A 23,857-nucleotide genomic window follows, 5' to 3' on the forward strand; every position below is an offset into this window, starting at 1 on the left:
TACACACTGCTGCTACTGAGCGTTGGTGGTGGAGGGAGTGAATGCTTGTGGATGTAGTGCCAAGCAAATGGGCTGCTTGTCCTGGATGGTGTCGAGTTTCTCGAGTATTGTTGGAGCTGCACTCATCCAAGCAAGTGGACAGCATTCCGTCACACCCCTGAGTTGTGCCTTGTAGATGATGGACAGACTTTGGGGAGTCAGGAGGTGAGTTATTTGCTGCAGTATTCTGAGCCTCTGACCTGCTTCTGTCACCACTGTGTTTATGTGGTGAGTCCAGTTGAGTTTCTGGTCAATGATGCCTGCCAAGATGTTGATCATGTGGGATTCAGTGATGGTAACACCATTGAATGTCAAGGGGTAGTGGTTAGATTGTGTGTTATTGGTGATGGTCATAGCCTGGCATTTGTGTGGTACGATTGTCACTTGCCACTTTTATTGTCCAGATCTAGTTGCATTTGAATTTAGACTGTTTCAATATCTGAGAAGTCATGAACGGTGCTGAACATTGTGCAATAATCAGCAAACTTCTGACCTTATGATGGAGGGAAGGTCATTGTTAAAGCAGCTGAAGATGGTTGGGCCTAGGCCTGAGGAACTCCTGCAGAGATGTCCTGTAGCTGAGAAATCTGAATTCCAATAACCATAACCATCTTCCTATGTGCCGGTACGACTCCAACCACTGGAGAGTTTGCTCCCTGATACCCACTGATTCCAGTTTTGCTGGGGGTCCTTGATGCCACAGTTGGCCAACTGCTGCCTTAAAGTTTCTTGTCAAAAGTCACGACTAAATCATTTTCAAGGCTCATGCAAGGTTTGAGTTTTTCACTTACCAAGATATGCAAAATATGGGGAGATGATGCTGCCAACTCTGGAAGCCATGGAGCATGCCCCAAGCCCCATATTCCTCACCACAGTTGGATACAATTCAGATGTGAAAATGTAGATGATTGTATAGACCGCTGTAGCACCAGATTTACCAATTATCAACAATAGAGTGATCACAATTTGAAGAGCTGTCAAAACCAAATTAATCAATAGTTAGCATGTATTGAAAAGTAATTCAAAATTGTTTGATTGAATCAAAGAGCTTGGAATTTATTCTATTTAAAACTAAAATACAGACCAAAAATAAACCACTCCAAGTGAGGGTAGAATTTCCTTCCTTTGAGCTGGTGGATATGAATTCAACATTGCATACCTGGTAATCTCCACCCAACTTCCACCAGCGCTGTGTCATGTAATTCCTAGCTGCTTAAGATTCTGCTGTGCATTGCAATTTATTTGGTGGCATCGTACCCATTTATTTTGGCGAAACATCCATGCCTTCCACATGCATGTTTTTGCATAAATTGCTGAGAAATAATTTAAATTGCTTATAATGGAAAAACTGGTGGAGTAGGGAAATAAGTTGGCAGCTGCTGAATGTGTATGTATAAAAATATGTAGGGTATATAGTGAAATAGGATATACTGAAGTGTAATGGATTGGCTGCATAGAGACAGTGAGGGCCAAGGGATTTAGTCACCTGAATGCAATGAGCACCTAGTTAGTTAGTTGCAGAGGATTCAATGGAAACCTATACTTTTGTAGTAGAGTTCTACAGATTATATAGATACAACAAAATCTTAGGTAGTTGATCCTAAGGTGTTGGTTGGGGAGTTAATGGGGACTTAGGGCAGTAAGTTGTGACTCGTGCTGCTTCAGGCCATCATCATTCAAACATAGGAGGAGTTTGTTGACTTCATGCCCCTTAAAGGTGAAAGGGAGAAGAAATTTTCTCAGCTATTCTTAATTGTCTATAGATGAACCGTACCATTAATATGATCAAAACCACTAAGGATGGCACATCTAGTATGAAAGGGAAAGAGAGATAAATAAGACAGACTTTTCACTTTGTTCCAAAAATACTAGCTCACATTGTAAGGTATTTTCATTGCATTTTTCATTAAGATGTATTTCCTCCCAAAACCTGGAAGAAATGAATAAATGTGTCAGTATTGTTGTTCGCTATTACTAGCAGTTGAGTAACAGCATTGCAGCTCTTCAGATATTGTATTTATAACTAAATTTTACAAACTAGCTATTCTTTTTATGAATGCTGCCAAGCCCTGACCAGGGTAGGTACCTGCAGAGGTACAGAGGGGAACCTATAGGGAGTCAGTTACTGAGATACAGCAAAGAGCTAGAAAGTTTACTGCAGACTGATAATGGTGAGCTAAGCCAAGACCTTCAGAAGAAGAGCATTTCAGAACTTGAGAGAACTGCAAAGACCTCATCAGCCCACTGAGGAAGACTGAAAACCTGTGTTTAAAATAAAATGTGTTATTTTTATGCTTACTTGAAGGAACAAACTGGACCAGAAGGAGAACACCTCCGCTAAGTATGAACATACAAGCAGTGGTGATCCGTCGAGGTGAGGTTTGCATCAACCACCAGACAATCACATATACCAAGAGTTCACTGGCCGCAGAGATAAAGCAGTTGATGTAGGGATCCCCACGCATATTGGGAGTATTGAGGGATAGTCCATAGTATCCAATGGTACCAGTCATCCTAAGAGAGAAAAAAAATTATTGTTCATAATCTGTCAAATGCACAACAAAATCAGATCATTTATACCCAATGGCAGATCAGCCATGGAAATTTGTCACCAAGACTGTAGTACAATGGGGTAACTTCATCTGGTTATTACACTGATCAACTACAGTGTCCACCAACAGAAGAATTGGTGCTAACATCACAGAACTGTTTTCTCTCCAATAGGCGTAGTAAGTAAAATATTGTAAATGTTCTGTATTGGGGGACCTTTGGAAAAGTTTGCAGTAGTGGAACGAATAAATCCTCTGATAAATCCTCTGGCCCCTGATGTCAGTATCAGGCCTGAGTGTTAAATTAAACTTGACTGTTAACCAGTCATGGGTTGGCTTGGATGGCTGGGGTCTCAGAAATAAAGCAATTGGACGGTCTCCCAGTGTGTCGCCACGTCACCGAAATATAGTTTTCCCACAGACGGCTGTGCAGTCATGACAGCAACTCACCCACCAGCTATGGGAATGCAATTAACCTAGAAATGGAGCTGTTTAACGCAGTAATGACAGCAGAATAGTGGTTCCCAGTAACCCTCCAGCTTTTAATGACGTAAAATGCTGCAAGACCCTTTACAGGAGCGATACAAAATGAAATATGACACCAATCCCCAGAAAGAGACAGGTCTGATGTCGCCAGGCATTAGGTGAAAGGGGTAGGTTTTAATGGCTTTCTTAAAATGGGAAAGCAAAGTAGAAAGATGGGGATGGGGGGTGCAGGAATTTCAGAGTTAGCACCCAGGGAACTAAAGGTATAGCCACCAATGATGGAGTGTTTAAAATTGAGGATAACACAAGAGGTCAGATTTTGAGAGTACAGTTATCTCAGGGTATTTGGGCTTGAAAGAGATTACACAGATAGGGAGGGGTGAAACAAACTGGAGAAACTCAGCAGGTTTGGCATCACTTGTGGAGAGAGAAAAAACATTAGCATTTCACTTTCAGAGCTCAGGAAGGGTAGAATATGGAAAATCAACCAGAATTACATTGGAATAGTCAGGTTAAGCGGTAACAAAGGACATTGAATGAGGGCATCAACAGCAGATGAGATGATATGGGGGCGGGTAAAATCGGGTGATGGTATGGATTGGAAATAGGTGGGTCTTAGTGATGGCATGAATCGGAGATCAGAAGTTCATCTCAAGATCAAAAAACACCCAGGTTACAAAGATTCTGGTTTCATCTTAAACTCCTGCTAGGAAGAACAAATGGAGTCAAAAATTGTGTATACGCTAACAAAGAGGAGGAAGCAGCTACATAGAAGGAGGTGTGGTTATGTTACAAATAAAGGGAAAAGTTACTCTTGGCAGACAATGGCAAAGTTATAGTGTTCCTATATCGCAGCCTGGCTACTGAGTGTGGAATTCCTGGAAATGGATTATGGGTCTATAGAGTTCTTCCTTTCGCTGATACTGTGGCTGTGGCCTTTCCCTCCACCTCCCTCAGCATTACTCTCACTGAACACAATGAGAGTGCTGCTGTCCCCATTGCTGTGGACCCTGTTGTATAATATAGTTGGTACCTGAAAGGGTTCACTGACATTGTGGGGTAAGTTCCAGCCATCAGAGACAACTGGTGAGAGGAGCTAGTCGCCAATGCTAAGCATCATATGGATAAACAGTAATCTGCGTTTAATGTTAAATCTAGCCCGCAATTTCAGAAAGGCCAATCATGTACTCAGATGAAATTAATTAGCTCGTATGTACTATGCAACTGCACCAATTCTGCTTAACAAGCCTGAACATCTCTTCTGCTGAAGACCGATGTGGGTATCCTTGCCTACTTAGTATGAGAAACATAGATTGTAAGGTTTGGTAGTGGTGCATCTACCCTTGGCATCTCAGATGGTTCCGGTGAACTCCACCACAATATATGTCAGAGTTCACTGCTCAGTTCCCTTATCCACAGACTAACCGCTGTCCCTAAGTTGACAGAAAACATAGAGGCAGCTAGTTCGTCAGCAATATCTGTAAGATTAAGCTTGTGCACTTGGTAACATGGGGTTGGCACCTGGAAATGGATCAGACCAAAAAAGTGACCACAAGAAAATTCCAGAGTTCAAAAAGCTGCATCACATATAGTGAACATGTAAATGTGTTTTGGATTCTGAATGTGTGTGTAGAAAAAGGACAAATCTGTAACTGTCAACAGGAAAAAGCAAATGAACTCTGTGATACCATAGTTCACGAGCTCAATCTTACAAGAAAAAGCATTTGAATTAGCCCATTTCTGAAGAAGGGTCCCGACCTGAAACGTCAACTTCCCTGCTCCTCTGATGCTGCCTGGTCTGCATGTGTTCCTCCAGCTGCGCACTGTGCTATCTCTGACTCCAGCATCTGCTGTTCTTGCTATCTCTAGCTGTCTCTATTTGCTGCCCAACTAGGGATCTGGAATCTACAGAAATTGAACTTCAGTCTCCAGGATGCCACTGTGTGCAAGCCTGGAGAAAAATAGAGACATTAACAAGATGTTTTTTGTTTGTTATTTTGTTTGAATATTTCTCTTTGTCAATATAGAAAGTTAATTGCCTTAGTCCACACATCTGTCCATTAGACATTTCTCTCTATTAAAGGGAGACAATTGATTTTGTACAGTTTGAGGGTAGCATGGAACAAAGCATGCAGGGAAGCCCTTCATGAACAAAATGACCAATATTGGGATTAAACTTGTGCTGTTAACTTTATCCTGCACTGTACTCTAGTCATCTCACTAACTGAGCATTTCACTGAGCTGACCCACCCTCACCACTCACCGATCTAAAAAAGGGGGTAAAAATTATCTGACAAACAGGCAATAAGTTTTTTTTTTGCTTTCTGATTGGTGCTGAAAGACAGTGCTTCACAACAATGGATGTGTTGGCTGACAAATGACTAGTGTGTGGGTACAAGTCATGTGATGAAATCTCCAGAAATAGACTTAATCACAGGTGACAACCTTATTCTGAGTGAAAATATTTTTGTTGTCCTAAAATTCAGGTTCAGAAGCCTACTTTTCAAGATTTAAAACAAAAATCAGCTGGGTTTGTTTTTCTGGAAAAAGACTCCCCTTAAAAAGGCTCCACTTGTCTGCATGCTATACTTGAACTGAGGGAGAGTGAAGAACCTCATTTATTCACTTTCAACCCATGAAGTGACAGCAAAGAAAGAATACACACCGCGCTTTACTGCAAATGTTTTAAATTCGTCTTCATATGAATGGAAGTGAAATGCCTGAGAGCTCCTTGTAATCTCTTAAGATGATCACCTCTGCACTCAATTGTTAAAATTTTAATGTCAAAAAAATCCAATTCACTAAATGAACTAGCAAGGCTGAGAAATGCACTTGCAATTAAGTACCATTCAAATGCTGGAGAATATTCTTGTCAAAATGACCAAAGCTTTTAGGTTGCAGTGTTTCCAACTTCAGCGGTGACCTAAACTAAGGTCCACAAAAAATACGATAATCACTATAATCCAAAAAGGAATGCACGAGAAATTCCTTTGCACAGAGTAGTGAAAATGCAGAACTCCATAGATCCAGTAATGGGGAGGCCAGGTGAAGGTTTGAAGGAGAAGGGGAGGGAGCATGAAACTGATACAATTGGATGGAAATAAGATGGGAGGAGCCACTCAAGTGGAGCACAAATGCACAGACTGGTTAAGACAATTGATATCTTTTTGCGCTGCACAATCTATATAATTCTTTAGTTGGAGTATGGATAGACTGCAGAATTCATTAGTACAATGAGTGCTTAAGATGAACAACATAAATGTATTTAAGAGGAAGCTGGATAGACGTACGAGGAAGAAACAAATAAAAGGCCACGATGTGGAGGTTGGCACAAATCAATTAGGCTGATTGGCCTGATTTTATTTTGCTGTAAGTTTATAATAACTGAGGTAGAAAGATATAGAAGTTCATAGGCTTTACTAGTGGCTCAGATTTCATTCCCTACAAAGTTGCCCTTATTTCAGTTTAAAATACAAGTGTTAGACCCACTCTTCTCCTTTTATACTCGATGTAAAATTCAATCAATTTGCATTTTGGAAAGGAGGCAGTATCTCCAATGCCAGTAAGTCCTTCCTTAGATAAGGCTTCCAAAATTATTCACAGTATTCTAGCTGTGGTCTGACCAGTGCCTTGTATAGTTTTAGTGAAATCTCCTTATGTTTTTACTCCATTCCCTTTGAATGAAGGCCGACATTCCATTTGCCTTCCGAATACCTGATGAACTTAGATGCTAGTTTTTTGTAATTTGTGGCTGAGGGCTGACAAATCCCTCTGTTCTGTAGCTTCCAGCAATCTTTCGCCATTTAAATAGGTCCTCTACTCATCGTGCCAAGGGGCATAACCTCACATTACCCCACATTATATTCCATCTGACAAGCTCTTGTCGATTCACTTAACTGTCTATGTCAGACTCTTTCTGTCACCCTCACGACTTGCCTTCCCACCTATTTTTGTGCCTTCTACGAACCTGGCTGTAGTACGTTGTGGGATTATGTTCAATAATGACCGAAATGGGTGAGAAGTGAAAATAACCTCAGTAGCACAGTTTGAGGCAGTGACAGAATCCTAAGTAGTTTTACGGCAGCCGCTTTTATACCCAGTTATTGCATACATTAAAATTTTACACAATGGTGTCACATAGCCGTATTTATTGTATGCAGGTTTGAGTGACATGTGTCCTGGGGGAAGTAGGAATTTGCTAAATGCAGAGTGTTATCCCTGATGGGATTAGAATGGCTGTCTGGTTTGAGTTTGCATAATTAAGAGGCCCTAGTCATTTTGTCTTTTAAGTTAGTAATGTTAGTATAAATACTAGACCTATATGATCTAAATAAATGAGAAATTATACATGTACTAAATAAAAGTATAGAGGATGTTAAACTGATCTCCCAAGCTGGGTCATGAGATTTCATTTACCACATTCACCACATAAACACAGTGGTGACAAAGGGTCTAGGCCCGAAACGTCAGCTTTTGAGCTCCTGAGATGCTGCTTGGCCTGCTGTGTTCATCCAGCCTCACATTTTATTATTATGGTGATAAAGCGCTGTTTTGGTAGTAAATTTCTTAAAGGGGGTAGCGGCCCTGTTTAATATGTATTTAAAAAACTATAATCCATATGTTTGTACAAGAAAGTACTCCTAAATAAAAGTTAGAAATAGATAGTATCGTGTTATTGAAATAGGTAGTGTATAAGGAAATTTCAAAGAGATAAACAGCAGCAGACTATAGGGACATTCTAGTGGAGGAAACTGATGTTCTGCAAACTACTTAGGTCCCAAAAGATGTTTACTATCGGCTAATTAACATTATAATCTTTCCATAGTTTCGAGTGAGTTTTAGAGACCCAATAGCGGGGTTGGTATTGTTCTGGTATTAACACTTATTCAGGGGTAGCCTGAAACCAGTCAAAGCACTGCTTGCAGTACAGGGCCAAAAAGAATTGAAAGGTGTAAAGAAACAGTAATAGGATGGAAGGGATGTTTAATTTAGCTTATCTTGTAAGGGTAAAATGTATCAGTGATAATGGGAACTGCAGATGCTGGAGAGTCAAAGATAATAAAATGTGAGGCTGGATGAACACAGCAGGCCCAGCAGCATCTCAGGAGCACAAAATGTACTACAGGGTAAAATGTACTACAGTTTTTTGAATGAGTGAATAGAAACGCAATATAGTAAACATAGAGTCCTTCCGAGTGAGTTAGTTAAAAAGAGTCATAATACGATCGCTCACAACATTCACTTTCCTCATCCAAGTCATTAATACATATTGTAAATAATTGTGGCCCCAACACTGATTCCTGTGGCACTCCACTCGTTACAGATTGTCACCCTGAAATGCCATCCTCATCCCAACTCTCTGTCCTCTATCCTTGCCATGGGCAGCATGGTGGCTCAGTGGTTAGCACTGCTGCCTTATAACACCAGAGACCTGGGTTTGATTCCAGCCTCAGGCAACTGTCTGTGTGGACTTTACACATTCTCCGTGCCTGAATAGGTTTCCACCAGGTGCTCTGGTTTCCTCCCATAGTCCAATGATTATAGGCTAGGTAGATTGGCCATGGGAAATGTAGGGTTACAGGGATGAGGTGGGTTGAGGAGGGATGCTCTTCAGAGAGTCAGTGTGGACTTGATGGGCTGAATGGCCTGCTTCTACACTATAGAGATTCTATAATATACTTCCAAAATTTCAGCCCCTACATCCATATATAACAGTACACAGATGTGAATTTTAGTAATCTTATTCCACTTTCCATATCTCTGTTAGGTCTTTCCACATAACTGCACCTTCTAATCATTCCTATTCTCCTGGTTAGACTCCTCTATTCTCTTTGAATGGTCCTGTTAACCTTCCTAAAGTGAGCTACACAGAATTGAACATAATACTCCACTTGAGGCCTAATGATTGTACAAACCAGAGATTGGTTGAGACATTTTGTAAATGTTATGAGACATGGGTATTGCTGCCAGGTAAGGATAGCAGATTTCCTTTTGGGCAGGGCATTAATGAAATGGTTGGATTGTTACAATATTCAATTATAGCTTATGGTCATGATCTTGAGAGCAGCATTCAATTCCAGTTTTTTTTAATGAAATGAATTTTCATTCATTCGCAGAAGTTAAACCCATTCCACTAGCCTGGGCCTCTAGATTTGTAGACCACCATCCCTTCGTACGCATGGCTTTAGCATGACTTCCTTGGTTTTGTTTGTATTCAATGCATAGGTTAACAAAGCCAAGTATTCCAGACCTTTTAGAAATTTGTGAACATGCACCTAGATACCTCTGCTCTCACCTCAACAAAACAGCTCCATTTGGACTATACTAGCTCCGCACATTGTTCCTCCCTAAAATCATTCCTTTGATCCAGATGGTGCAAGAAAAGCAGAAGTCAACTTTAAAATCTTGCCCCAGAGGCATTTTAGTCATCAATGGTAGTGGGTAGCAGGAAAGTGCCCTTCTGGGGCAGTTAATATTGTAGGGCCTATATCATTCATGGGCTCTGACTAAGTCACCCACTGTCCACCCTGTCAGGAAAGGCTCAGAAATCACAGTTATACCAATATGGTGAAGATTGGTAATCCTGATGTCGACCACATTTTCTGAATAAAAATCGAAAGAACAGTAAATCAGGAACAAAAACAAAATTGCTGGAAAAGCCCAGGAGTTCTGGCAGCATCTGTGAAGGAAAAAAAACGGAGTTAATGTTTCGGGTCCAGTGGCCCTTCCTCAGAACAGTTCTGAGAACCCGAAACATTAACTCCGCTTTTTCCTTCACATTTTCTGAATAGTTTCACCCAGGAAACTGAACTTTCAAAAGCAAGAGGAATTGTATCATTTGCTCACATAATTTACTCTGATAATGTGTACTGCAGGAAGAGATGTGTTTTTATTAGTCAACCGTTCAGACTCAGAATAAGGGATCTTCACCTGAAGGAAGGATTTTGCAACAGCAGGAGTTCACCACAAAACAAAGCCACTGTAACAGTTTCTCAGCTGTGTGTTACATTAAATATCTACAAAAGAGAAAGGTAGCAAAGATGAAAGCACTTTATAACAAACAAAATCTATCACACCAGATCATTCAGATCCAAGGCCTGTGGTGCCTCTAAATTCAGACTATAAATTAGGGTTTGTGAGCTAAAATTCCTTCACATAAATAAGATGAAAGTCAAGCTGGTTCAACTTGTTTTTGACACTGAAACAGTACTAAAAGTATTGTGATTGAATTCTCAGGGTCTTTGAATTTTTACACAGCATCCAAAAATGCCGTGAGGTGGCTTGACAGAATGGGACTTCCCAGAATCTAGTCGACTGCATTCACTGCTCACAATGTGGTCTCCTGTACATTGGGGAAATGAAGCATAGACTTGGCGACTGCTTCACAGAACATCTGCGTTCTGCTCACAAAAAAGACCCTGAACTACCTGTTGCCTGCCACTTCACTGCACCACCTTGGTCCCTGGCCAACATCTCTGTCTCCGGCTTGCTACAGTGTTCCAGTGAAGCCCAACGCAAGCTGGGGAAACAATACTTCATTTTCCAGGCTGGGTACCCTGCAGCCGTCCGGACTCAATGCTGAGCTCAATAATTTTAGGGTTTAAACTCCCCCATGTCCCTGTTCACCCTCCCCACACACCAGGCCTTGTTACCACATAGCCTGCCATTACCTACCCCCTGTTGTTAATCACTAACAGTCCCCATTAACAACTACTCACCCTCCCAGCCTGATCGTTAGCAACTCCTTTGTCTGTCCAACTGTCTTTCTCTCTCTTTGGGCTCTATCCTATCCTCCCTACCCCACGCACCTCCCTATTTCCTGCATATAAACGGATGTTTTCCCAGTCACCATCAGTTCTGAGAAAGTGCCACTGGACCCGGAACTTTAACTCTGTTTTCTCCATCACAGATGCTGCCAGACCTGCTCAGCTTTTCCAGCAACTTTGTTTTTGTTGTTGTTGTCATCTTGTTCCTGTTGTTTATGACAGATCATTCACTCTTTAAGGAACAGAAAGATGAAATGTTCTTTGCGGGATTCTCTCAATTGGCTGCCTCTCTCCAAATAGGTTGTGCTATTCCTCACCAGGGTTTCTGGTTTTCAGTTCCCAATAAAATTGCACTCCTTTCCCTTAATTGTTCATAACAATGTTTCCATTACACCATGTCTTTCAAAGAAATTGGGGGCATGCAATCGAAAATCCTTCATTTAAAGCCAAATTCTAACAGGGTATTATGATTACTGTTCTTTCAGAATATACAAGACTTGCTTGAGGAGTTTGCTGGGAGGGTTTTGTTAATGAATTCTCCACTCACCAGAGAAAGAAAGAAAGGATTGTGACATTCCTTATGTCAGCTGTTATAATCAGATCCAAATAATTGTGTTCATGCCTATTCCTGTCCAAAGGATCCTGGAGGGAAAAGAGTAGGAAATAAATGAAGGTGCGCATGTCCTTCACATCCTAACAGTGCTAACACAAACTTGGTGAACCCTAATCACCATTACTGGATTTGTTTCATCTTCTTTACTCCCTCCAGTTCGGAAGTAATCAGCCCAGGGTCCTTATTTTCTTAAGTTAGTCATTATAAACAAAAACACTAAACGGTGTGCAATAAATACAAAACTCATTGAAAAGATCTTAAACAATAGACAATAGGCAATAGACAATAGGGGCAGGAGTAGGCCATTCGGCCCTTCGAACCAGCACCACCATTCATTATGATCATGGCTGATCATCCACAATCAGTATCCTGTTCCTGCCTTATCCCCATAACCCTTGATTCCACTATCTTTAAGAGCTCTATCTATCTCTTTCTTGAAACTATCCAGAGACTTGGCCTCCACTGCCTTCTGGAGCAGAGCATTCCATATATCCACCACTCTCTGGGTGACGAAGTATCTCCTCAACTCTGTTCTAAATAGCCCACCACTTATTTTTAAACTGTGTCCTCTGGTTCTGGACTCCCCCATCAACGGAAACATACTTCCTGCCTCCAGATTGTCCAATCCCTTAATAATCTTATACGTCTCAATCAGATCCCCTCTCATCCTTCTAAACTCAAGTGTATACAAGCCCAGTCGCTCCAATCTTTCAACATATGATAGTCCCGCCATTCCGGGAATTGACCTTGTGAACCTACGTTGCACTCCCTCAATAGCCAGAATGTCCTTCCTCAAATTTGGAGACCAAAACTGCACACAATACTTCAGGTACGGTCTCACCAGGGCCCTGTACAGCTGCAGAAGGACCTCTTTGCTCCGCATAAGGCAGTGCCAAAGAAAAACATGAACAAATAAAAACAAAGAAGCATAGTTACCATACTACTGTCTGTTGCATCAAATATTACCCCAGGATGTGTAATGCCATTTTTCCGAGCAGCATCTTTCAAAATAGCTTCAGCTTGTTCCACACGACTTTGTGTGAGCAACCATCTAGGAGATTCAGGTATATACCTACAATTTAAAGTAACAACTCTGTAAATAAGAAAATAGTAACTCCTCCTATGCAAACTGACTCTACATTCTCTGGCCACAACACACAGTTTGGCATGAGGCACATAATATACAACGGGTGGATCGCCCACTGCCTTCCTACTTAACCCTCAACCCTCTCCCTACATTACAGGGTCAGGGAGAAGAGCAGAATGTGAGCCTGGTGTTGTGTCTGCTTTTAGGCTTATTGACGGCCTTAAGTGGCAGGATATACACATATGCACAGCAATGCAAGGTAGGCAACAGTGGGGAGTCCATATTATCCCTAAAGTTGGTGACAAGGCAAGGAGTAAGAGTGGGGGCATTGCATCTTTTTGAGATGTTCTCTCTGCATTTGGACAACTCCTTCTAAGATCATACCCTCCTGTCTGTACATTCACACTTGGCCTCCAAAACCTTCCCTCCAAACTAATGCCCAATCTCTCCCTGGCATAAAGACCTGACTTAGCTATCCATGACACTTGCCCCTGGGCCTCCCTACTATCCTAGCAGCACTCAGCACTCTCATGCACAGCTGGAACTGCCAGAGGTGTTGTGTTATGTCTCATAGGCAAATACGAACATTGGAACGTAAGAATACAGAATGATAGGAACTGAAGCAGGCCATTCAGCCCCTCATAACTAGTGTCAAAGGTAGTCTGCAATACACCTTTAAGGCTCGCTCATGGTATTATCATCATGCTATGACAAATGAGCTGATGGCATAAATGTCACAATCTCCATCTTAAAGGGACCACTTGCAACATGATATGATGAAGGAAGTGTGCGACAATTTGTGACCAAATTTTTCAGACCTAGCCCAGGTATAACATTGCCCGATTGTGATGTATATGTAGATATCAGGAGCCATAGTAAACTTTCACTGAATGTTTTAGTACTATTTAACTCATGTCTAGTTTTTGTATTCTGTGAATTAGCAAAAGCATCACCACGTAAGGAAGCATCTGCTTCAGAGTAAAAGCTGACCAGTGTAACAGTGACAGGTCTTGAGAGCATTCCATTTATAACAAATCAACTCCTAGTTACAGCATCACATCATTTCAGGAACTGCTGGCCAATCAGATCATCCAATAGCTATTGATGCCAGGTGCTCATTCAGAGAGGGGCAGAAGTCTGATCCTCTGCTTGTTCAGGGCACCGACAGCTTAAGATTGGTACTGGGCTGCCTTTTATCGAAATGAACCTGTTTGCAAGATCCTGGCTGACCTGAGTGTGGCCTCAACTCCACATTCATGCCTACACCTGCTAAATACTGACTCCTTTGTCAGTCACAAATCTACCGACCTCTGCCTTAGAAATATTCAATTACCCAACTTCCACTACTCTTTGGAGAAGGGAGTTCCAAAGATTCGTGATCTTCTGTCTTGAATGAGAGCGACCTTACTCTGACAAGACAATTTAACTTAAATCAATGAACAATGAATTTACTCACAGCCAAAGAGGGACATATAGAATCTCCGGGAGAGTCAAAGTGAGCAGTAACATTCTCCAGTCTCGGATGTAATATGCACAAAGTGGCAGAAGCATGTAACCGAAGGCATAAAATGTGCACATGCCAAGGGCTGTGTAAGCAATCCTCTCGGATTTTCCCAGGAGTTCCATTCCTGTTCAGTAAGAAAACCGTGTAATCATGTTAATTAAATCATGAATAACTACCAAAACATACCAGACCAGGTAAGGTCATCAGGCTTCCTTCTCTGAAGGATATTACTAAACCTGTTGAGTTTTTATTGATTCTTTGATTGGTTCTTTTGGATCCAAAGACACCAAAGGTTATTTTTCAAGTATAATCTCTGTTTTTTTCACTAAAAAAAAATGGATGCAGCTCAATTGGCAGAATAGCTAGTCTGCAATGCAGTCATACAAGCAGCATTGGTTTGATTCCCGCACCAGCTGAGGTTACCATGAGGTGTTCTCCTTCGCATCCTCTCCCCTCACCTGAAGCGTGGTGGCCCGCAGGTTAAACCACCATGAGTCATATCTCCCTGTTTAATGAGAAAGCCATATAGTCTGGTGGGACTATGGCAACTTTACAAATTCACTAAGAAAATAACTAGTGTACCCCGATGGAAAAAAGAATGTTTCAGAATTTTGTAAAAAGTGAATTTTGGAAAATTATAATGAGGTTATTCAGAGGAAGTGGTTTGATGCTGATTAAAAATTGTAATTTTCTTTAAAGGATTCAAGTGTTATGCAGAAAAGGCAGGAAGGTGGAGGTAAGGTTTATCAGATCTGCCATGATCTCATTGAATGGTGCAGCAGATTCAACATTGAATGGTTTAGCAGATTCAGTAGGTTGAATGGCCTACTTCTGCTTCTCTGTCTTAATAACCACATTAAAAAAGGAAATGTTTAAAATAATTTTTTACAACTACTCCTAATTATGTAGCACTTATTGATGTACAGTATAACATTGCAAATGTTTCATGGAATATTGTGAGATTAAATCTAGCACAGTCACATAAAGAATAATTGGACAAATATTGCCAAAGAGGTTTGTTTTAAGGAGCATCTTAGAAGGGAATGAGATACAGGGAGACAGAAGAGCTACAGGAGGGAATTCCAGAGCTTAGGGCCTTGGTATTTAAAGACACAGTCACCACAAGTGGCATGATTGAAATCTAGTCCACATAGAGACAGAATTGGAAAAGTGCAAGTATCTCAGAGAATTTTAGGTCTGCGTAGATGTTGAAACATTGTTGAACTGGGAGCCAGTACAGGTCAGTGAAAGCAAGATGATAGTCAAATGGGACACAGTGAAGATCATGATGAGTGCAGCAGACTTTTGGACAACCTCAAGTTAGGGAGAGCGGAAGATTAGGATTACGGATGTGTTAGGGACAGGGTTATGGTTAGGGTTAGGGTTAGGTGTGGAGTAAGGGTTAGGGTTAGGATTAGGGCTGGAATTAGGTTTAGGGTTATGGCTAGGCCTAGAGTTAGGGTTAGGGTTAGGGTTAGGATTAGGGATAGTGTTAGTATTAGGGATAGGTTTAGAGTTAAGGCTAGGGTTAGGGTTAGGGTTAGGGTTAGGGTTAGGGTTAGGGCTACAGTTAGGGTTTGGTCCAGACTTAGAGTTAGAATTAGAATTAGGGTTAGGATTAGTGTAAGGGTTAGGTTTAGGGTTATGGCTTGGATTATGGTTAGGGCTTGGGTTAGGATTGACCAGGGCAATGTTGGTAGTGTCAGGCCCATATGCAGCAAAACCATGGAGGAACATTTCAACAGCAGTTAAACTGAGACAGGTAAAGTATTTTGAACAAGGCTGATCAGAATTAACTCTGCTTTCTCTCCACAAATGCTGAGTTTCTCTAGCAATATCTGTTTTTGTTTAAGATTTCCAGCATCTGTGGGTCTTTATTTTATCATATTCAGAGATGTACAAAGAAATAAATAAATATTTTTCAGGAATCTATTATTTTTGAGCACTGGCACAAATCTAGCAATTGCAGTTGAAGTGGAAACTTCATTCCCACACATTTTTTTCACCTCATATCAAATCTGTTTTAGCTTATCTCACTGAAATAGAAAGGTAATAATGTTTTGCTTTTACCAAAGAGAAACACCTCAATATTTTCTTCAATTGTTGAGCACTTTCTAAAGTTTATTTCTAATCCGCATTCTAGAGATTTCTAAATTCCAAAGTAGTTCCGTTTAGTTTTAATGTTATGGGACAATTAAACAGATTGGAGGGAGAGGTAGTGTCAATCAGGTGTTACGATGGGCAATTATGATGCTAGAGATTTTATAGAAAATAACTTTAAAAGGTACATTCTTGCTCTCAAAACTATAAATTGTGTTTAAAATTTTTCAAAATACAGGTAGGGACAGACATTTTGGCACCCTTTGGTGCTTGTTTAGACCTTGTCAGACTCTTTCCTTTGGAGTTAATCACAGTCATTAAAAAGCAAAATTCCTTCAGGGATGGCTATTAAATCTTCTAAAGGTGGAAAAACTCATTGCTTCTATGAAAATGGTAATGAGTTAGAAAGGTTCCTCAACAGGATTTCCAGCATGTTTCAATAAAATGCCAAGCCAACAACTCATTGGATGTTACATGCAGTCATGTTGAATTTTGACCAGTATAAAGTCTGGCTAGGAATAGCCATTTTGTGCAGGATGCCCAGGAAGAGCTGTGAGAAGCTTCATTTGAGAGAGTCGTGGGCCACAGGGGCACAAAGAGGAAGGTATTCAGAAATTGACTCCTTGAAAACCGTTTTAGGGAAATGGAGCTGGAGCTGGATGAACTATGGATCATTCGGGAGGCAGAGGGGGTAATTGAGAAGAGTTACCGGGAGTTGGTCACTCCTAAGGCTCAGGACAAGGATAGATGGGTTACAGTTAGGGGAAGAAAGGGGACAGACAGACAGTGCAGAGATCCCCTGTGGACATTCCCCTCAACAATAAGTATACCGTTTTGGATACTGCTGGGGGGGATGACCTCCCAGAGAAAAGCCATAGTAGTCAGTTCTCTGGCACTGAGCCTGACACTATGGCAAAGAAGGGAAGGGGGCAGAATAGAAAAGTACTCGTGGTAGGGGACTCGATAGTTAGGGGAATTGACAGGAGATTTTGTGGTCAGGATCGGGATTCCCGGAAGGTATGTTGCCTCCCTGGTGCCAGGGTCCGGGACGTCTCCGATCGGGTATACAAGGTTCTAAAAGGTGAGGGCATACAGCCAGAAATCGTGTTACATATTGGCACTAATGATATAGCCAGAAAAAGGATTGAGGATATAAAAAGTGATTTCAGGGAGTTAGGATGGAAGCTGCAAAGCAGGACGAACAGAGTAGTGGTCTCTAGTTTACTACCGGTGCCACGAGATAGCGAGGCGAGGAACAGGGAGCAGGCGCAGCTTATCACGTGGCTGCGCAGCTGGTGTAGGAGGGAGGGCTTCAGTTATGTAGATAATTGGGATGCCTTCTGGGGAAGGTGGGACCTGTACAAGAAGGACAGGTTGCAGCTGAACTGGAAGGGGACCAATGTCCTGGGTGGAAGGTTTGCTCGAGTAGTTCGAGAGGGTTTAAACTAGTATGGCAGGGGGGTGGAAACCTGAGCTGTATACCAGAGGTGAGAGTTGATGCAGGTGAGGCAGTAGCAAGAGGTAGACCAGCTAGTGGGAAGGATTTTCCTGGGAAGGAACCAAGGGATCAGTTAAAGTGTGTTTGCTTTAACGCACCGAGTATCAGGAATAAAAGTGATGAACTTAGAGCATGGATCGGTACCTGGTGCTATGATGTTGTGGCCATAACAGAGACATGGGTTTCTCAGGGGCAGGAATGGTTGCTGGATGTTCCAGGGTTTAGAACATTTAAAAAGAATAGGGAGGGGGGAACAGAGGAGGGGGTGTAGCACTACTAATCAGAGAGGGTATCACAGCTACAGAAGCTTCCATTGTCGAGGAAGATCTGCCTACTGAGTCAGTATGGGTGGAAATTAGGAACAGCAAGGGAGCAGTCACCTCGTTAGGGGTTTACTACAGGCCCCCCAATAGCAGCAGGGAGATTGAAGAAAGCACAGGTCGGCAGATTTTGGAAAAGTGTGGACGCAGTAGGGTTGTTGTAATGGGTGACTTTAACTTTCCCAATATTGATTGGAACCTCCTTCGAGCAGAAGATTTGAATGGAGCTGTTTTTGTAAGGTGTGTTCAGGAGGGTTTCCTATCTCAGTACGTTGACAGGCTGACGAGGGTAGAGGCCGTTCTAGACTTGGTGCTCGGAAACAAGCCGGGGCAGGTATCAGATCTTGTGGTGGGAGAGCATTTTGGTGACAGTGATCATAACTGCCTCACATTCTACATAGCTATGGAGAAGGAGAGGATTAGGCAAAATGGGAGGATATTTAATTGGGGAAGAGGAAACTATGATGCGATTAGACAAGGGTTAGGAAGCATGGACTGGGAGCAATTGTTCCATGGTAAAGGCACTATAGACATGTGGAGACTGTTTAAGGAACAGTTGTTGCGAGTGATGAATAAATATGTCCCTCTGAGACAGGCAAGAAGGGGTAAGATAAAGGAACCTTGGATGATGAGAGCGGTGGAGCTCCTCGTCAAAAGGAAGAAGGTAGCTTACTTAAGGTGGAGGAAGCTAGGGTCAAGCTCAGCTCTAGAGGATTACAGGCAGGCGAGGAAGGAGCTCAAAAATGGTCTGAGGAGAGCCAGGAGGGGGCATGAGAAAGGCTTGGCAGAAAGGATTAGCAGAACACAAAGGCATTTTACACTTATGTGAGGAATAAGAGAATGGTCAAAGAAAGAGTAGGGCCGATCAGGGATAGCATAGGGAACGTGTGTGTGGAGTCTGAGGAGGTAGGGGAAGCCCTTAATGAGTTTTTTGCTTCTGTCTTTACGAAAGAAATGAACTTTGTAGTGAATGAAACCTTTGAAGAGCAGGTGTGCATGCTGGAATGGATAGAGATAGAGGAAGCTGATGTGCTGAAAATTTTGTCAAATATTAAGATTGACAAGTCGCCAGGCTCGGACCAGATTTGTCCTCGGCTGCTTTGGGAAGCGAGAAATGCAATTGCTTCGCCACTTGCGAAGATCTTTGCATCCTCGCTCTCCACCGGAGTCCTACCTGAGGACTGGAGAGAGGCAAATGAGGACTGGAGAGAGGCAAATGTAATTCCTCTCTTCAAGAAAGGAAATAGGGAAATCCCGGGCAATTACAGACCAGTAAGTCTCATGTCTGTCGTCTGCAAGGTGTTAGAAAGGATTCTGAGGGATAGGATTTATGTCCATCTGGAAGAGCATGGCTTGATTAAATGTAGTCAACACGGCTTTGTGAGGGGCAGGTCATGCCTCACAAACCTTATCGAGTTCTTTGAGGACGTGACTAGAAAAGTTGATGAGGGTCGAGCTGTGGATGTGGTGTATATGGACTTCAGCAAGGCATTTGATAAGGTTCCCCATGGTAGGCTCATTCAGAAGGTCAGGAGGAATGGGATACAGGGGAACTTAGCTGCCTGGATACAGAATTGGCTGGCCAACAGAAGACAGCGAGTGGTAGTAGAAGGAAAATATTCTGCCTGGAAGTCAGTGGTGAGTGGTGTTCCATAGGGCTCTGTCCTTGGGCCTCTACTGTTTGTAATTTTTATTAATGACTTGGATGAGGGGATTGAAGGATGGGTCAGCAAGTTTGCAGACGACACAAAGGTTGGAGGTGTCGTTGACAGCATAGAGGGCTGTTGTAGGCTGCAGCGGGACATTGACAGGATGCAGAGATGGGCTGAGAGGTGGCAGATGGAGTTCAACCTGGATAAATGCGAGGTGATGCATTTTGGAAGGTCGAATTTGAAAGCTGAGTACAGGGTTAAGGATAGGATTCTTGGCAGTGTGGAGGAACAGAGGGATCTTGGTGTGCAGATACATAGATCCCTTAAAATGGCCACCCAAGTGGACAGGGTTGTTAAGAAAGCATATGGTGTTTTGGCTTTCATTAACAGGGGGATTGAGTTTAAGAGTCGTGAGATCTTGTTGCAGCTCTATAAAACTTTGGTTAGACCGCACTTGGAATACTGCGTCCAGTTCTGGTCGCCCTATTATAGGAAAGATGTGGATGCTTTGGAGAGGGGTCAGAGGAGGTTTACCAGGATGCTGCCTGGACTGGAGGGCTTATCTTATGAAGAGAGGTTGACTGAGCTCGGGCTCTTTTCATCGGAGAAAAGGAGGAGGAGAGGGGACCTAATTGAGGTATACAAGATAATGAGAGGCATAGATAGAGTTGATAGCCAGAGACTATTTCCCAGGGCAGAAAAGGCTACCACGAGGGGTCATAGTTTTAAGCTGGTTGGAGGGAAGTATAGAGGGGATGTCAAAGGTGTGTTCTTTACACAGAGAGTTGTGAGAGCATGGAATGCGTTGCCAGCAGCAGTTGTGGAAGCAAGGTCATTGGGGTCATTTAAGAGACTGCTGGACATGCATATGGTCACAGAAATTTGAGGGTGCATACATGAGGATCAATGGTCGGCACAACATTGTGGGCTGAAGGGCCTGTTCTGTGCTGTACTGTTCTTTGTTCTATGTTCTATGTTGTCTGCTGAAAATGTCCAGGTATTCTGCAAGCAGAACTAATAACAAAGAGGAAAATTTCCCTTCCTCCCAAAACTTACAAACCTGCTGGTTCCACCAGAAAGGACAAACACCAACTATTCATCTACAGAAACCATCATAGCTGGTAAATCTGCCTTCAAGTTTTAACCCTGTCACATCAGAGAGAGTTACAAAACAATAGGCCTTCAACAATCTCAAGGACTGATCTTATTTTAATCTTTTTTAAGTACCTTTTGTCCTTACCTCCTTTTAATGTTTGTACATGTAGTTTAGCTAATAATATCATAACTTTTTCTTGAATAGCTATTGCTGTAGTTTTTAATAAACTAATCCCTTCTTCTAGTTTAAGACTACTGCTTCAATGCTGGGTATGTATTTTTAATTTTAATTGCACGCAGGCTGAAAGAGAGCTGCATACACACATATCAGTTCTTAGTTCACATACGTTTTTGAGGAAACTCCTTTTGTATAGACATGACACTTCCTTTTAACTTATTCACTTCTGGGGCGTGGACGTCACTGGCTAGCCAGGATTTATTGCCTGTCCCAAATTGCCCTTGAGAAGCTCGTGGTGAGCTGACTTCATGAACTGCTGCAGTTGACCTGCTGTGGGTCAACCCACAATGCCATCAGAGAGAGAATTCCGGGATTTTGATCCAGCAACAGTGAAGGAATGGCGATATATTTTCAGGTCAGGATGGTGAGTGACCTGAAGGGAAACATGCAGATGGTGGTCTTCCCATGTATCTGGCCTCGTCCTTCTAAATGAAAGGTGTCAAAGTGTTTGGCAGGAGTTGCCTAGGGAACTTTGGTCAATTTCTGCAGAGCATCTTGTAAATAGTTATTCTGCTACTGGGTGTCCATGATGGATGGAACGGATACTTGTTGATGTTGTGCCAATCCAGCAAGTTGCTTTGTCATTGATGGTGTCAAGCTTGTTGAGTGTCATTGGATCAGCATCCCTCAAGGCAAGTGCAGAGTATTCCAGCACACTCCTGACTTGGGGTGGACAGGCTTTGGGGAGTCAGGAGGTGCAATATTCCTAGCCTCTGACCTGCTCCTTTAGCCACTGTATAGTTCAGTTTCTGATCAATGGCTCATCCTAAGTCCCACAATGTTGCCGTTGGAGGTTTCAGTGATGCTGATGCTTTTAACTGTCATGGATGAGTGATTAAATTATCTCTGATTGACAGTGGTCATTGCCTGGTATTTGTGTGACATGAATATCACTTGCCACGTGTCAGCCAAGCCTGGATATTGTCCACATCTTATCACACTTGAACCATGGACTGCTTCAATGCCTGAGAAGTAATGAATGGTGCTAAACAATGTGCAATCTTTGGAGAATATCTCTGCTTCTGATCTTAAGATGCAGGGAAAGTCATTGATGAAACAGCTGAAGATGGTTGGGCCTAGGACAACACTGAGGAATTCCTGCAGAGGTGTGCTAGAGCTGAGATGACTAACTTCCAACAACCACAACCATCTTCCTATCTGTCAGGTATGACTTCAACCAGTGGAGAGTTTGCCCTCGTTTCTCATTGATTCCAGTTTTGCTCAGAGTCCTTGATGGCATATTCAGTTAAATGCAGCCTTGATGTCAAAGGCTGTCACTCTCACCTCACATCTGGAATTCAGTGCTTTTTACCATGTTTGAACCAAGGCTAGAATGAGGTCAGGAGCTGAAACTGGGCAGCTTCATAAACAGCAGGAGAGAGTCAGAGCAGGGTCATCAGCTTCATAAAGAGAAAGCGTGAGAAAATCAGCGATGATGGCAGATAAAAACCAATGGCCGAGAGTCTATTCAACTTGGTTCTTCCTCTAAGCATCAAAACGTGACACCACAGGAAAACAGGTAGGTGACTGTTCAATATTTCTTTCATGTCTTTCACCTAGCCAATTGTTTAAATCAGAAATGAGTGTAGATAAAGAGTACAAATAAGAAATTCACCTTTAAAATATTTATCATCCAAATTATTGAGTAATATAAAATCGAGATGGCTTGGTTGGCAATATGTTGTAGCTGTAGTGTTGTAGATTTGCTGAATGCTCGTGTGATCTACGTTGCTCAAAGCTACAACAACTGTTCCCTATTCGATGAAGTCCAGCGCCGAGCAGATGAGCTGCAGTCCAAGCTGCAGACACTGTAACACATCAGGAAGTGGGGGACGTGTACTGAAACAATGTGTTTCAGGAGGTAGTCACACCCTTTAGATTAATTAATTCGAATTTGGTCTGGGATAGAAGGGTGTGACTGTGAGTGAGGTGGCTATTCAGATCCGGCATTTAGGTTTGGAGGACTTCAGCTCAGCTCTTAGTCAAACAAGAGCAACGTTCTTGCTCCTAATGTGGACAAGGAGACTAACTGCAGAGATGATGAATGAATTCACCATGGCAACATTATCCACAGCACAAGTCAAGCGGGGTGGGGACAGATGATAAATGCAGTTGTAATCGGAGATTGGACCTATGGACCAAGGCATGGCAGGTGGAGTTTAATCTAGATAAATGTGAGGTGCTGCATTTTGGTAGGGCAAATCAGGGCAGGACTTCTCTGTCTAATGTTAAGGTCCTGGGGAGACTTGCCAAACAAAGAGGCCTTAAGGTGCAGGTTCATATTTCCTTGAAAATGGAGTCACAAGTGGACAGGGTAGTGAAGAAGGCATTTGGTGACTTGCCTTTATTGGTCAGTGCCTTGAGTGTAGCAGTTGGCAGGTCATGTTGTAGCTGTACAGGACATTGATTAGGCCACTTTTAGAATACTGCATTCATTTCTGGTCTCCCTGCTATAGGAAAGATGTTGCTAAACTTGAAAGGATTCAGAAAAGATTTACAAGGATGATGCCAGGGTTGGAAGGTTGGAGCTATAGGCAGAGGCTGATTGGGCTGGGGCTATTTTCCTTAATGTGTCAAAGGCTGAGGGGTCACCTTAAAGAAGTTTATAAAATCATGACCATGATTTTATAATCCTTAGGTTGCCGGGTAATTTCCAGCTCGAAAGAATTCCCACCTTGTAAGGGGCATGGTCGGTCAGTGGTTAGCATGGCTGCCTCACAGCTCCAGGGACCCAGGTTTGGTTCTACCCCTGGGGGACTGTCTGTGTGGGTTTCTTTTGGGTGCCCCGGTTTCTTCCCACAGTCCAAAGATGTGCAGGCTAGGTGGATTGGCCATGTCGACAAAGGAGACTCCAAAGTGTCTACCATCTTCCTCAACCAAGAATTCTCCAGCACCATTATTGACAGGGCC

General features: G+C 42.4%; 1 protein-coding gene across 4 annotated transcripts in view; it reads right to left on the bottom strand.

The window, feature by feature from the left end:
* Window positions 1-23,857, bottom strand: part of LOC125450160 (organic cation/carnitine transporter 2-like) — a 71,172-nt gene that overhangs the window by 24,155 nt on the left and 23,160 nt on the right. For all 4 annotated transcript variants that reach the window (XR_007247032.2, XM_048526190.2, XM_048526175.2 and 1 more), the window contains exons 4-8: window positions 13,997-14,168; window positions 12,390-12,525; window positions 11,388-11,482; window positions 2,339-2,553; window positions 831-1,013 (exon numbers count right to left, since the gene is read on the bottom strand). Coding sequence is in view for 3 of the 4 variants with exons in the window: in XM_048526190.2 (XP_048382147.2) it covers window positions 831-1,013; window positions 2,339-2,553; window positions 11,388-11,482; window positions 12,390-12,525; window positions 13,997-14,168 (801 nt within the window). In the remaining variant the exon portion in view is untranslated. The remainder of the gene's footprint in view (window positions 1-830; window positions 1,014-2,338; window positions 2,554-11,387; window positions 11,483-12,389; window positions 12,526-13,996; window positions 14,169-23,857) is intronic.

The sequence above is a fragment of the Stegostoma tigrinum genome, chromosome 3 (assembly GCF_030684315.1).
Source record: "Stegostoma tigrinum isolate sSteTig4 chromosome 3, sSteTig4.hap1, whole genome shotgun sequence".
Classification (NCBI taxonomy): domain Eukaryota; kingdom Metazoa; phylum Chordata; class Chondrichthyes; order Orectolobiformes; family Stegostomatidae; genus Stegostoma; species Stegostoma tigrinum.